The sequence below is a fragment of the Muscardinus avellanarius genome (genome assembly GCF_963383645.1).
Source record: "Muscardinus avellanarius genome assembly, chromosome: 3".
NCBI classification, from domain to species: domain Eukaryota; kingdom Metazoa; phylum Chordata; class Mammalia; order Rodentia; family Gliridae; genus Muscardinus; species Muscardinus avellanarius.
Genome location: NC_137788.1, coordinates 136,151,416 through 136,167,661, shown reverse-complemented (window position 1 = coordinate 136,167,661; position 16,246 = coordinate 136,151,416). Strand labels below are relative to the sequence as shown.

At 38.1% G+C, this 16,246-nt stretch overlaps 1 protein-coding gene across 6 annotated transcripts in view; it reads right to left on the bottom strand.

Moving 5' to 3' along the window:
* The window catches only part of LRRC49 (leucine rich repeat containing 49), a gene marked incomplete at both ends in the record, with an annotated part of 138,208 nt that overhangs the window by 6,436 nt on the left and 115,526 nt on the right, over positions 1-16,246 (bottom strand). For all 6 annotated transcript variants that reach the window (XM_080690797.1, XM_080690794.1, XM_080690796.1 and 3 more), the window contains one exon: positions 4,215-4,368. In XM_080690797.1, coding sequence (XP_080546923.1) covers positions 4,215-4,368 — 154 coding nt within the window. The remainder of the gene's footprint in view (positions 1-4,214; positions 4,369-16,246) is intronic.

Sequence of the window (16,246 nt, the reverse complement as noted above, 5' to 3'; positions counted from 1 at the left end):
AGTGAAATACTCAAGGCAGGCTACTTTATAAAGATAAGAGGCTTGTCGTTGCTCGTAGTTGAGGAGGTCCACGGTTGAGGGGTGGCTGGTGATGCCTTTGCTGCTGGCAGAGTTCTGAGACAGTGTGAGGCAGCTCACAGTGAGACCGGGAACATATGTGTGTGTCTTTTCATCTCTCTCTTCCAGTAATGCCACCAGTAAGCCAATCAGTAAGGTTCTACCCTGATGATTATTCTAATCATAATCATCCCTCAAAGGCCCCACACCTCTAAGTACTATGGTTGTATTATGTTGCCATCTTATCCCCCCCTACACTTTACTAGAGATTAAACCCAGGGTCATTTTATTTCTGAGCTAAAACCCCAGTCTTTTAAGAATTTGAAATAAGGTCCAGCTAAGTTGCCCAGCTTGTCCTTGAACCTGCTATCCTCTGGTGTCAGCCTCCCAAGTACTAGGCTCACTGAGAGAGGCTTACGTTTCCATCCTCTTAATACCGCGCAACAGAGATTTAAGTTCCACATGAGCCCGTGGATGGCACGTGTCACATCCAAACCAGACCAATGAGGCAGCTCATCTTCTACTGTTGCTACTGACCTTAGCTCTTTGCTTCCTCTGTATCTTCTCTCTGCTTATTATTTGTAATATGGAAGCTGTTGATTTCAGCTACATCACTGAATTTTCTTATAGCGTTTTATAGTTTTCTCAACTAATTCTCTTGAGATTTCCAATTCTTGAATATAAGACAGATTGTATTCAGCAATCTGTCTGCAAATAGTAAGTTTAACCCCCTCATCCTTTTTGAAGTTACTACTTATTTTTATGATCACTGTTTTTTCTTTTCTCTCTCCCCTCTCTTCTCTCTTCTCTCTTCTCTCTCTCTTCTCTCTTCTCTCTTCTCTCTTCTCTCTTCTCTCTTCTCTCTTCTCTCTTCTCTCTTCTCTCTCTCTCTCTCTCTCTCTCTCTCTCTCTCTCTCTCTCTCTTTTGTATGTGGCACCTGAAATTGAACCCAGGGACATTCTACTTCTAAGCTATACGCCCTATTTTTAATTTTTATTTTGAAACAAGGTCTTGCTAGGTTGATGAGAGTCTCACTACTTGACAAGGCTGTCCTCAAACCTGGGGTCCTCCTGTCTCAGCCTCCTGTAAGCACTGGTACTCAAGGTATGCGCCACCATGCCCAGCTCTCACTTTTTGATATAGCCCTCTTGTCACCTTCCTCTCTCACCTTTAACACTGCTTCCCTTATTTTCTGTGCTTCAGTAATGAAGTGCTTATAGTTCCTGTCCATGTCCTTATCTGTCTTATATCTGAAGGCTTTTAATCACATTTTGCTTTATTGTCATTTAGCTATATTTTATCCTTTGACGCATATCAAGTGGCATCTTTTCTTGAAAGCCTTCCTTGATTCTGGGCTGCTCACCCCTCCTTTACCCCCATGGTGTACTTACTGTAATTGCTCCATTAGAATATGAAAGCCATGAGGCAAGACAGTATCTTTTTATGTCCTAGTATATTATCAGGATGTTTGAGCAAGTCAAGGAATGACTGTAGAGAGGGCTAAGACAAGATGAGGTAGTTGATTTCCAATATGTGAAGGGTTTCAATATGGGAGAGACTTGTTCTCTTAACTACATAAGGCAGTCTTAGGATCACCATGAAAGTTACTAGGAGGCAGATTTAATCTTAATAAAGGTCTTCATGTGTGGAACTGCCCAGTTAATAGCCAGCTGCCTCACAGAGCACTGACTTTTCTTTCTTTCTCAGTGTTTCTTTTTCTGTTTCCTTCTCCCAACCCCCTCTTTTTCTTTCTTGTGCTGGGGAGGGAACCCAGGATTTTAAGCTAGGCAAGTGCTCTATCAATGAGCTACACCCTCAGCCCTTTCTTCTATTACAATAATTTAAAACAGAATCTGAACATCTTTTAAGATGCTAAAAAATACTGTTGACTTGAGTTTTCAAGCTGTGAAACTTAGAGCTCTATAGATTATGTTATGGTTTGTAACTTAAATGTCCCTCATAAGCCTCATGTCTCTAGCTGAGGGCACTGTTGGGAGGTAGTGGAAACTTGAGAGGGTCAGGCCTAGCTGGAGGAAGTAGGTCAATGGGTGCATGCCCTGGAAGAGTAGAGTGGGACTTTAGCCCCTTCCTCTGTCTGTCTGTCTGTCTGTCTGTCTGTCTGTCTGTCTGTCTGTGTTTTCTGGCTGCTGTGAGGTGAGGAGCCCTGCTCCACACATGCTCCTGCCGTGACACTCTGCTGCACCACAGGTCCCAAACAACAGGGCCAAGGGATCATAATTGAAGTCTCTGAAACCATGAGTCAAAACAGGTCTTTCCTGCTTTTAAGTTGATTTCCTTAGGGACTTTGTCACAGAGATGAAAAGTTGATCAGCGTAGATTCTGAAGAGATACTTCCAAGTTCAAAATGGGGTAATGGGAAAGGAAAAAATAAAAGATCAGTCAGATGACTGAAATTCCAAACCCATACTTTTCTCTTTAAGAATAGTGTGGACACACTGGGTTTCATTTATTCTATGGTATTCATAAAGAATTCACAATTTTGCCGGGCGTAGTGGCGCACGCTTGTAATCCCTGCACTTGGGAGGCAGAGACAGGAGGATCGCGCAGGTTTGAAGCCAGCCCTACTGGCTTAAGAGACCCTGTTTCCAAATAAAAATATTAAAACATAGGTCTGGGAGTGTAGCCTAGAGGTAGAATGGTTTCCAGGAACCCCAGTACCACCAAAAAAAAAAAAAAAAAAAGATTTCACAATTGTTTAAAAAAACTGAAAACTACACGTCTGGCCATTTTACTTCTAAATTTGAGGCAGAGATATATAAATATCTCTCTTCCTCCCTTTCTTCCAAACACATACCCCTGTGTGAGAAGATATACATACATATATATCTGATATGTATATATATGTCAGATAAGATCTGACAGGTATACAGTCACAGATTTATATCTATTATCTATTACTATATCTACATGTAATGTGTGAGATGTACAGATGTATCAATATCTTTAAATACATATTTCCTCATATAGTGTCTTTCTCCTATGCCACAGGTGCTCAATAACTGTGTCTGTTCTCTATCTTCTTCTTTTGCTCTTTTATCGCCTCAAAAACCTGTTGAAGAGCTGGATACAGTGGCTAGTCCTGTAATCCCAACTACTGAAGAGACTGAGGCAGGAGGGTCACAAGTTCAAGGCCAGCCCGGGCAGCTTAGACCCTTTTTTCTTTTTTTCTTTTTTTTTCTTTTTCTTTTTTTGCATTACTGAGGAGGATGGAACTCAGGGGCATTCTACCTCCAAGCTACACCACTAACCCTATTTTTTATTCTTTATTTTGAAACAGGGTCTCAATGAGTTGCAAAGGGCCTCACTAAGCAGCTGAGGTTGTTCACAAACCTGCGATCCTCCTGTCTCAACCTCCCAAATGCTGGGATCACAAGCATGCACCACCATGCCTGACTGAGAAACCCTGCTTTAAAATAAAAATATAACAAAATAAAGGGCTGGGGAGATAGCTCAGCGGTAAAGCAGTTGATTAGCATGTGAAAGGCTCTAGGTCCGGTCCTTAGTATTATAAAAACAAACAAAAACTCTGTCTAGTCATTTATATGCCCTGTTTCTTTGGCTTTCCTATGAGCTCCTTCAAGGTGGGTGCTACATGCTTTTCTTTGTAGCTCCCGAAGGGCCATAATATTGTAGTGTCCCAAACAACTTATTCTGAACACATAAAAAAATAAGATTGGTTCCAGTTTTCCAAGTGGAACTCTATCAATAGCTCTATCTTATCAGCTCTACTAGGAACACGACGGGTTACATCACGTGATTAAGAACACAGGAGTCTGTGGCGTAGAATGAAGGACATGAATTAAACATAAGCACTCAACACAAGAGAAGGGATGGAGCTTCTGCTGTGTCCTCTGCTGGTCTGCCATGGCTGCTTAAGGACCCGGGCAAGCCTCTATTTCCTAATGCAGCTAGATCAGGATCCTTGTCCTATTGTGATCTATGGTTCATTTTTTCCTACTGGGATGAAGATGTTGAACCATGCTCTCTTCTTTGTCTAGGGCCTCTACTTCTACTGGTGCCTTAGTGCCCACTGTCCCCAGCTTTGTATGTAAGAAGGTGAAACATGCAGACCCCAAATCCCAAACCATGTGGGCTATGTCCAGGCTCTAGATCATAAAGAGTAATAACATTTTACCTCCAGCTTCTCATTATAAAAGTCTCTTGTGGTATAATTAAGTGTAGCACGATTTGTGTTTTCCCCCACAAGTCTTTTGCTGTCATTAGGTTCTTCGTTGACAATACCAGGTTTTTTCCCTTTGGTTTCTAGTAGATACCGGAACTGCTTTTTCCTGTAAAAAGACAGTAAAGAGATTTTGAGAGTTATTTACCTTATTAAATATGTCTTATTAAAATATGTCTATTTTTGACTTCAGGGGAGCATATGCTCTTTTGAACATTTATTTTATGAATTTATTATTTATTCATGTTCAGTTTGGTATCCCAGTCTTTATACTTACTAAGGTATTTGAGATCCAAATTCTTTTGTTCCATAACAATCATTAACAAAAATGTCTCAAGCACTTAAAAAAAAAAAAACTCTACCTTAATAAAAAAAAAATCAATGCAAAAAGTAAATAATTAGGGCATACAAAAACCTAATTAGATGGGTAACAGAACAAAGCTTCAGTCTTCTATAAAACATGTTAGTTTCCTCTTACATATCAAACACAGATAGTACATAATTCCATTATTCATCTCGGCAGTGTTACTCATAGCTATAAAATGAGATGGAATAATGATTTAACTTTTGTTTTGCAAAGGCAAACAAAAGCTGAAAACCTCTAACTGACAACCACCCACTATATATATATATATATATATATATATATATATATATATATATACACACACACACACACACATATATATATATACACACACACAAAGAAAAAATAGGGCTGGGAGTGTAGCTTGAATATAGAATGGCTCTAGATTTAATCCTAAGTACAGCAAGATCCTAGTGGGTGGCAATAAAATAGCCTCATTTGATCATGAATATCACTCATAGAGCCAGAGGACTGTAACTCTTCCTCTATGAAGGGTAATTTCTGGTTTCTACATGTAGGTGTCTCTAAATGTGATACCACTACTTTACTGTGAACTGAAGATTGGGAACAGAAAAGGGATGTATCTTTTTAAAAATTGGCTCTTTTTTATAATTTAAAAATATAATTTTTTTGGGGGGGGTGGTACTGGGGATGGAACCTGTCTACCTCTGGGCTACACTCCCAGACTTATTTTTTATATTTTTTATTTGAAAACAGGGTCTCTTAAGCCAGCATGCTGGCTTCGAACCTGCATGATCCTCCTGTCTCCGCCTCCCAAGCATGGGGATTACAAGTGTGCACCACCATGCCCGGCTAAAACTATAATTATTTAAAAAATTTTGAACCTGGGCATAGTGGCTCATGCTTATAATCCCCGTGCTTGGGAGGCTGAGATAGGAGGATCATGCAGGTTCGAATCCAGCCTTAGCTACTTTTTGAGGCTCTCAGCAACTTAGTGAGACCCTGTTTCCAAATAGAATATAAAATAGGTCTAGGAGTATAGCCCAGAGGTAGAAAGCCTCTGAGTTCCACCCCAGAACCACCAATAAATAAATAAATAAATAAAATAAAATAAAACAATAAAAAATAAAAATTTTGGGTGGGGAAGTACAAATTTTGAAAAATACAAAGAATTAGATAAATGTCACCCACTAATCTATAGTTCATAAATTTATATACATCTATGTAGCATTTTTCATATTTAACATATTTCTGAGCAAGTTTTTTGTATAAATTTTAGAAAGGGTAAGATTATACCAAATATCTATTATTGTATATTGTTTTCATGCAATGTAATATAGTAAGCATTTTCTCTGTCATTAAAAATTATAATTTTGAGCCGGGTATGGTGATGCACATTTGTAATCCCAGTACTTGGGAGGCTAAGAAATGAGGACTGCAGGTTCACAGTCAAGCCTCAGCTACTTAGTGAGGCCTTTCTGAACTTAGTGAGACTGTTTCAAAATAAAGAATAAATGCACTAGCCTTGCCTCGTGGCAGGCTCCGATCCCAGCCTCGCTGGCCCTGGCACCAGCCTCACCCCTTGGCAGGCTCCGATCCCAGCCTCAGAGGCTCCAGCACTGGCCTTGCCTCATAGCGAGCTCCGATCCCGGCCTTGCTGGCCCTGGCACCGCCTCATCCCTCGGCAGGCTGGAGCCAGCGAGGCCAGGATCAGAGTCTGCCAGATGGCCAGGTCAGTGCTGGGGCCTTCAAGAGTGGGATCAGAACTTGCAATGTGGCATACACAGAGAAATATTATAGAAAATAAAAAACCAGATGCTTTCCCTAATATGTAAAAACTAGGAAGAAATAGGTAATAGGAGGAGATCTAGTTGAAGAAAGGGCCCTACAGAGGAGCAATTAAGGTGACCAATCAGAGGGGATGGGATGGGGAGGATGGAATCTCTTTAAAACTCATGATGTACGTAAACAAATGTATCAAAGTTAATCACTAATCAAGCATGGTATCGAGGGAGGGGGAGGGAATGGGATGGGGATTGGATAAAGGCTAATTGGATGACATGTGCTTATATATCCTCACAAGTCTTGTATTCCATTGTGATGTATGACTACAATGCACCAAATATATATATATATATATATATATATATATATATATATATATATATATATACACACACACACACACAAAGAAAAAATAGGGCTGGGAGTGTAGCTTGAATATAGAATGGCTCTGGATTTAATCCTAAGTACAGCAAGAAGAAAAAAAAAGAAAGAAAACAAAGAAAAAAACCTATAATTTTGAGCCAGGCATTGTGGTACTTGGAGAGATTAAGACAGGGGAATCCCAGGTTCAAGGACAGCCTCAGTAACTACTGAGACTCATCAGCCTAGTGGGACCCTGTTTCAAAAGAAAAGGCTGGGCATGGTGGTGCATACTTGTAATCCTAGTACTTGTTAGGCTGAGACAGGAGGATTGCAGATTCTCAGCCAGCCTCAGCTAATTGGTGAGGCTTTCAGCCACTTAGTGAGGCCCTCAGCCATTAGCGAGACCCTGTTTCCAAATAAAATATAACATAGGGCTGGGAGTGCAACTCAGAGGTAGAATGCCCAAGGGTTCCATCCCCAGTAACACACACACATGCAACACACACACACACACACACACACACACACACACACACTATAATTTCAAGCCAGGAATAGTGGTACATGCTTATAATCCCAGTATTTTGGAAGTTTGAGGCCAACCCCAGCAACTTAGTAAGACTTTCAGCAATCTAGGGAGACGCTTTTTAAAAAATAAAAAGAGTTAGGAGTATGTCTTGGAATAGAATGCCCCTGGGTTCAATCCCTAGTACCAATTATACATACTTTTTTCCCCCAATGAATTAATAAGTCAGTTGTGATATAGATCACAATTTACCTACTCAGTCCTTTTTATCAGATATTTAGGTAGGGTAGTTTTCTCTTTCTTTTGCAATAAAAAAGTAGCATATAGATCTTTATTTGCATTTCTTTTATATTGATTTTTAAATTACAAAATAAATGTTCATACATATTTTATGTCCCCTTTATTAGTCTTTTCAAATAACCAACTCAACATTATTTCTTTTCTTTAACTTTCATCAGGATTATTTTGCTGTTTTTTTCTAATTTTGTGAAATACATGTTTAGTTCATTAATTCTCAGCCTTTATTCTTCCTTAACATACCAGTTCAAGGCTAACATGTTTCTATTTAGCGCCACCTTAACAATTCCACAAGTTTTAAAATATGGTACTTTTATTATATTTTAATTCAAGGTGGTTTTAAATTTCCATTATGAAACTGTCTTCAACCTATGGGTTATTTAGAAATATTTCATAATTTCCAAATGTACTGGGAGTTTTGGGTTATCTTTTTGTAATTGGGTGAAAGCTTAATTGCATTTTGAACAGAGAACATGGTCCATATGATTTCAATTCTTTGCAATCTGTTGACATTTGCTTTATAGGTAGTATTTCATCAACCTTAATAAATGTTCCAAGTATGTTTTAAAAGAATATGTATTTTGCAGTTGTTGGAGGCAATGCTTTCTAAATGTCTGCTAGGTCAATTATGTTCAAGTTTTTTGTTTGTTTGTATGTTTGTATTTTTTTTAATTTATATTTTTTTGCAGTACTGGAGATGGAACTGAGGGGCATTTGACCTCTGAGCTACACCCCAGCCCTATTTTTATTCTTTATTTTGAAACAAGGTCTCACTGAGTTGTAAAGGGCCTCATTAAGTAGCTAAGACTGGCAGCGAACCACCATCCTCCTGTCTCTGCCTCCCAAATGCTGGGATTACAAACGTGCACCACCACTCTTGCTTGTTCGAGTATTTTATAACCTTTTTCTATAACTTGCAGGCGATTAAAACTTCCCACTGTAAATGAATTGATATTTCTGTCAATTTAGAATTATACATTTTTGGGGTTTGGTTTTGGTACTGGGGATTGAGCCTAGGAGTGCTCTGCCTCCAAGTTAAACTCCCTTCTCTTTTTGTCTTTTATTTTGAAACAAGGCTTTGCTAAATTGCCAAGGTTGGTCTTGAACCTGAAGTCTCAATCTATGAAGTATTGGGTTATAGGTATGTGCCACCATGCTTGATCTGAGGTTATAAGCTTTTAAGACTATGCTAGTAGATTCACACAAATATAAATATGCCCTATTTTCCTAGAGGACGACACCTGTTGTTATTATAAAGTGATTCTTTCTTTCTTTCTTTCTTTCTTTCTTTCTTTCTTTCTTTCTTTCTTTCTTTCCTTTTTTTCAGAGAAAAAGACAAAGGTTTTATTTAGGGAAGCAAGGGATTTGAGGGGAAGGCAGGCCATCTTAAGAGGTAGAGAGCAGAGGGACCAAGCAAGAAAATCTTAGCGGTTTTTTTCAGTTCTTTTATAGAACCTTCATGAGGGGGCGGGTGGAGTCCCACAGTGGAGATCGTGGAGGTCTGGACTTCCCTCTTAATCTTCAGGTTCTGATGGCAAGGAGGTTGTGTGGCTGGTGTTCGGCCTTTGTTCTCCTCCTGGACCCTTTGTTTACTAAGCATTTCAGGAGTCTGGGGGGGAGGGGCCATTGTGATTAAGGGTGTGGTTCATTGAGGTTTCTGCCTCAAGAATACACCCTCTAGGATGGAGTTAGAAATTATGAACTTTCCAGATTTTAAAATATATTTTTCTTTCCTTTCCAGTTCATCTCCTTTCTACCTAATATTTTATTTCTTCTGTCCTGCCTCATTTCCCCCCATCCCCACCCGAGAGTTTGGTCCCTTACTCTTAAGGGTTGACAAAGGATGAAGTTCTGTCTTCTTTATTTCTTGCATTAGCTTTTAATCCTGAAATCTATTTAGTCTTCAAGGGCTACTTTGCTTATAATTTAGATAGTACAGATGTTATGTTTTCTCGTTTTTTTTTACCTAATTTTTTATGTAATCTTATGTTTTGGGTGTGTCTCTTCGAAACAATGTGTTGGGTTTTAATCAGAACAATTAGCTTATAGCCATTTGTCACACAACAATCTTTCTATCAATGATGGACTGCATATGAAATGGTGGTCCCATAAGATTATACTGCCCAGTGACATCATAGCTGTCTTAGTTTGTGTACCTACACTCTAAAATATTTGCATGAACATGAAATCACCTAACAACACACATCTCAGGGCATATTCCCATCATTAAGGGATGCATGGCTATGTCTGCATTTTATCATCAAGGCAGATCAATTACATAAATGGACTAATTGGAGCTTCCTTGGATCCATTCCCTTTATGATGAGATTTTGCAGCTAAGTAAAGCCTATTCGGGCGCCTTAGGTATTGCTCTGTGACTTGCTTTGACCAATGGATTGTAGGAGTCATGATGGTCAGTTTTTAGTACAGACCTTAGGAGGCCATGCAAGTTTCTTCTCTCTCTTTGAACTCTATCTCTATTGCTATGAGAACAACCCCAGAAAGATTTCTGGAGTATGAGAGATCACATGGAGAAGAAACAAACTGTCCCAGAGAAATCCTTCCTAGACCAGTTTATAGCCAGCCAACCTCCAGACAAGTGAGAGAACGCAGGCTGGATTAGCAGAGCTGTCCACCCAAGCCAGGGGTGGCTGCAGATGCACGAGGACCCCAGCCCCCCCAGGTGACCCGAGGCTCAGAGGAAAAGTAACTGTTCCTTGTTTTAAGCCCATGAGTTTGGGGGTGTTTGTTATCCAGAAATGGAAGAGCGATAGAAGCAAAATTGTTGAGCTAGTGTTACTTAGGCTTAGTTCTATCATTGTCTTTTGTTTCTATTTCATCCACAGGTTCTGTGTTTCTTTTGTTTTTTGCCTTCTTTCCTCCCCCTCCCTCTAACTGGCTTGGTTACCATAGAAGGTGCAACATGCACTCTTACCAACTCACTTCACTCTTAACTTATTTAATATATTCATCTCCATTTTAGACAGTAAGAGGTCCTAGAATGCTGTATCTCCATTACTCTTTCCTACCCTATACTCTCAACTCCGTAAGTGTTTTTGGTGTTACTTTGGTCAGTGTTCGTTTATTTGTCCAACATATTTAATACCCGCCTTGGTCTTCGGCTCTTCTTCATCTCAGATCTTTTATCTGAGGTCACTGTCCTGCCTTAATCAAAGCTTTGTCATTTCCCTTAATGCAAGAATCCTACTGGGAACTCTCCTAGGTTGTGTTTTCATCTTTTAAAATGCCTTTATTTCCCCAGCATTCTTCACAGCACACATTTGCCATGTCTATGATCCTAGGTTGGAGACTGATTTCCCTCAGGTCACTGGAGGAACCACTTTTTGTCCTGTCTTGAGGCTTCTGCTGTTGCTGTCGCAACATCAATTGTTGATCTGTTTTCCTTTGAGGATAGCCTTTTCCTGATTGTTGAAAAATTTTTCACCTTTTATGTAGTGTTCTATAGTTTCACTGTAATGTGATTGTGTGGATTTATTTAATATAGAGCATAGTATATTTCATTAGTTCTGAAAACTTTTTGCCATATATCTTTAGGTATCCCTCTATTCCATGCTCCTCACTGTATTTTATGAAACTCCAAACAGATGTTATAAAACGAATTCACTCCCTTCTCCCAATTTCTTAACCAGTTTCCCATATGCTCTATCTTTTTTCTTTGTGTTGCATTTGGAAAGTTTTCCTGTAGCCAATCTCCCAGTTTACTGAATCTCTTTTTTACTCTCTAGTCAGCTGATAAACTCCATTAAGTTTTAACTTTTCTTATTACCATGTACAGAGTGTCCCTTGGTCCTCTTTCAGATCTACTCAACTACTTTTCAAAGTTTCTTCTTCTCTCCAAATATTTTCAAGTTCATCTTTTATCTCATGAAATACCCTAGGCCTAGTCATTTTACAATGAGTAGTAATAGCTAAAGTACTCATGGATCTGCTCCTGTATTTTATTCTTTTCTGCTAGCATTTATTTACTTTTGAGACTGGCTACTTACTTGTTTTTTTCAATATGTGCTTTAAAAAACTGTCCATGGCATTCTTTGAGACAGGCTAAAAGTAACTTCCTTCAGTGAGAGGTATGGTTGCTTTTCCAGATATCTAGCGATAGTGGTATTTAAAATTTGATATTATTTTACACTACCCATGTGAATTCAGGTTACAAATTTATATGAGGACTTTCTTTTGTTCACATCTTTTAGGGACAACATTCTCCTTTTCTACTCACACCAAGGTAATTTTCTTTGGAAAATCCTGAGAATGGTAAGAAGGGGTAGGATTATTTCTGACACATCTTTATGCTAATGGTGTAGCCACTGGGGTTCTAGCTGAATTTGGGGGATATTGCAATTCATATTCAACACTTTATTTATTTATTTGTTTATTTATTTATTTACTTATTTATTTATTTGGCACTGGGGATTGAACCCAGGGGATGTTCTGCCTCTGAGCTAGACTCCCAGCCCTATTTCACTTTTTATTTTGAAACAAAGTCTCTAAGTTGCTGAGAATCTCACTGGTTGCTGAAACTGGACTCCAACCTGTAATCCTCCCCTCTTGGCCTCCCAAGTACTGGGATTCCAGGAATGCACCACTGAGCCCAGACTATGTTCAGCACTTCAGATGGGGCCCTGGGCTTTGACTGCCATCCTTTTTACTGCCTGAGAATAGCAAAACCAAAATTTAAGTTTTTCTTAAATGCCTCCAGGTCAAACATAGTCTCTGTGATATTATAAAATATATATTACTACTTCCTTCCTCCCTCCTCTTCTCCCTCCCTCCCTCCCATAACCCTTCCACTCCCATTTCCTAGAAAAAAAGCTCCTAAAAACTTTGGAATTGTAGAAGTGATAGAGTGTCTCCTTTATCCTAGTGGATGTTTGGTGGATGGGTACCCCTAAGTGGTTTTAGGATGGGGGCTGCTTACCAGAAAGAACAACGCATTTTAGAAGGCTGATCTAGTATCTGGCCTTATTGTTGTATATTCGGATTAATTCTAAAAGTTTAATAGCTGGACAGTTAGAATTTCTGGAGAGGTTTTTTTTTTTTTGGCATTTACTGGTCAACTATTCTGTTTTCAATGTCTTATTTCTTTAGAAATTGCTGTGATATTTAAGAGTATCTTCCATTTTCTTTTGCTTTACTTAGGTGTTTTTCTAGCTCCTTGAAGTGAAAGCTTCTTTCATTACTTTCTAATTTTTATTGCTTTCTAATAAGTATGTTAAAATAAATAATTTCCTCTCAGTACAGTTTTGGATAAATCCCAGAAGTTTTGACATATACTATTTTAGTTGTCAAATATATTTATATATAGTTTCTTATTTCAGCTTTAATTTCTTCTTTAATTCAAAAGAGCTAAAGTATTTTTTAAATCCTTTTAAAAAGAAATACTTCTCAAAAACTTGAACTAAAAAAGAATAAACCCCAAATGAAAGTTTAAGCAGTGCATAGAGGTATACAGTGAAAAGTAAATATTTGCACACTGACAACCAGCTGGCCCCATTCAATACTCAGAGGTCATCATTTTTTAATAGCAAATATTTTTGAATTGCACAAGAATATCTCTGAAACATATATTCCATTTCTCACAAATTGTAGCATCCTATACAATTGGTCTATAACTGGCATTTTTATTTCTAACACTTTCATATAGGAATCTTTATGTTTAGAACTGCAAATAATTAGCATTATTCTACTGATGAACATTTAATGAGTTTTGACATTTTTGGTTATAAACACTGGTTGGAATAAAAATCCTTGAATCCTTATTTGTGCCCATGTTAAAATATTACCTATAGAATAAATTCTCTTAAGTGAATTGTTAAATAAAAAGGTATATATATATTAAATTTGATAGATATTGCTAAGTGGCTGTGAAAATGAACTGTGGCAACTTTAGTTCCCACCAGCCATACATAAGAACCCTATTTCAGCCGGGCGCGGTGGCGCATCTTGTAATCCCAGCATTTGGGAGGCCGAGACAGGAGGATCACAGTTCGTGGCCAGCCTCAGCTACGTAGTAAGGCCCTCCCTCTGTAACTTACTGAGACCCTGTTTCAAAATAAAGAAGAAAAAATAGGGCTGGAGTGTAGCTCGGAGGTTGAATGTCCCTGGGTTCCATCCTCAGACCCGAAAAAACAACAAAAAACAGAAACCTAGTTCATCATGCTGTGTATCGCCAAATTTACAGTCATCCCCCACCAAGTTATCTTATTACTTAAAAATTGCATGTCTGCATCTCTGACCCAGGTCAAAGGGGCTTTTTTTTTTTTAAGTTTAAAGACTTTTTTTTAAAGTTTTCTTTTCTGGTAATTTGCTTATTCTGTTTTTTTACTTGCTTTGTTTTTCCAGTTCCAACTAGATAAGGTTTTGGTTATCCTAGCTCATTAACCTCTCCCTTCCCAATGAACTCACATGCTAAGCCTGGATCATTGAGCATTTTCTTTTTTTAAAATTTTTATTGGTGCTTTGTTTTCATACATCATTTTGGGGTAAAAAACTTGTGTCACTGATCATTTTCTAACTTCATGTTATCTTGATTAGAGGATGTGATCATATGAGTATGCTTCTTGGAATACAGGGTGATTTCTTTGAGTTTAATATGTGTTTAATTTTTATTACACAAAATATCTCATAACATTTGAATAGATAAATACATATGTATTTTCTGAATTGGGCATAAGGTTCAGAAAAAAAATTTAAATATATTGATTTGATGTAAGAAGATCATAATATATATAATCAAATAATAACATAATTTATAATCAAATAATAATATGTCAAATAACAATTATTTGATATAATCTAATCTAATATTATTCAAATTATTCATTTTCTTTCTTACTTTGGTTTATTTGGTCTAATATATGAGAGAAATAATATTAATGTCTACTATAGTAACTAAATTTGTGTCTACTTGTAGTTACTGATATATTCAGAAGTTGTTATCTTGGTTACATTGGTCCATAATGATTGGCAGACCGTCATTGTTAGTGTCAAAACCTTATTATTACTGATATTAATATTCCCATATTTGTTTGCTGTGGGCATTGGACCATTATGTATTTTCCATACCTTTATTTTCAACCCTAATGTGTTTCTTCAAAGGTGTCTCTCAAAAATAACTGTAACTCAATTTCCAACCCAATCTGAGAGTTACTATTAATGAGAAAATTACATTCATTAATATTTATTATATAGCTCACGAGCCGGGCGTGGTGGTACACACTTGTAATCCCAGCATTTGGAAGGCTGAGATGGGAGGGTCGCGGTTTGAGGACAGCCTCAGCTATCATTTAGTGAGGCCCTTTGGAACTCGGTAAGACCCTCTTTCAAAATAAGAACAAAAATAGGGCTGAGGGTGTATCTTGGAGGTAGATTGCCCCTCGGTTCCATCCCCAGTACCGCAAAAAAAAAAAAAAAAAAAAAGAAAGAAATATAGATATATAATTCACATGCTTTTCTGTTTCCTTCTATTCTTGTTTCTGTTGATCACGGGTTTCATCCCTACATCCTCCCTTTTTTTCTTAGTAGTTTATAAATTTTACATCCAGTCTTTTATTATTTTTGTGGTGCTGGGGGTAAAACCCAGGCCCTTATACATGCCAGGCAAATTCTCTACCATTAAGCTATATCCCTAGCCCTTTTTATTTTTATTAACTTATTTATTTTTGAGAGAGTCTCACCATGTTGCTCAGGTTTGTCTCACATTTGCAATTCTCCTGCCTCAGTCTGAGCAGCTGGGCCTACAGGTTTGTGCCACCATCCTGGGCACATTTAATGCTTTTCTCTAATGGCAGCCCTTAAGATTTTTAATATACACAGTTAAACACATATTTTCTACCAATTTTTCTTGTTAATTAGTACCCATTATCTTTTCTAAATAAGAAAAGTATCAAACTTTAAGAATCCTTCACTTCTAGGTTTTTTGTCTTTAGGTTATTAAATTAAAAGTATTATGCATTAATATATTAATATTTAGTTAGAATAGCTTTTTTATTGATTTTTCTCTGTACATACATCATCCCCCCCCCCCCCTGGAGATGGAATCAAGAGGCGTTCTAACTCCACGCTACACTCCCAGGCCAATTTGATTTTTTATTTGAAAACAGGGTCTTACTAGGTTGCTAAGAGCCTTGCTAAGCTTCTGTGGCTGGCTATGAACCTGCAATTCTCCTGTCTCAGCCTCCCAAGTAATGAGATTACAACTGTGTGCCACCATGCCCGGTTTATACCATCATTTCTTAAATTCAATGCCTTCCTCAGTAATTTTTTCAGGATAGTTCTGTGGGTTCTAGATAAAACCCACAGATAAAATGGCCAATGAGATACATTCAGGTGAGATTTGAATTAGAACTGAGCTGAGTGGAGTAGGTACGAGACACTCATTTTACGGAGGTAAATTACAGCAAGGCAGCATGGCCTGCTCTGGGAAGGAGTAGGGCACTTCCCGATCCTCAGCGTAGTTAAAAGTGTGTAGTAGGACTCTCAGCTGGGACAAGAGTCTCCTGTTGTCCGTGACTGTAGCAAAGGTGGCAGTGTCCTTGACGGGCTGCTTCTGGGTATCATTCTGGGAGTCAGCTCTGGAGGCTCAGTCTAGAGACTGCTTCCTTAACTTTCCCAAAGATCTTGTAGGTATCTAATTCCATGTGTATCAATTGTTTTCTGCTTGAGCTAGCT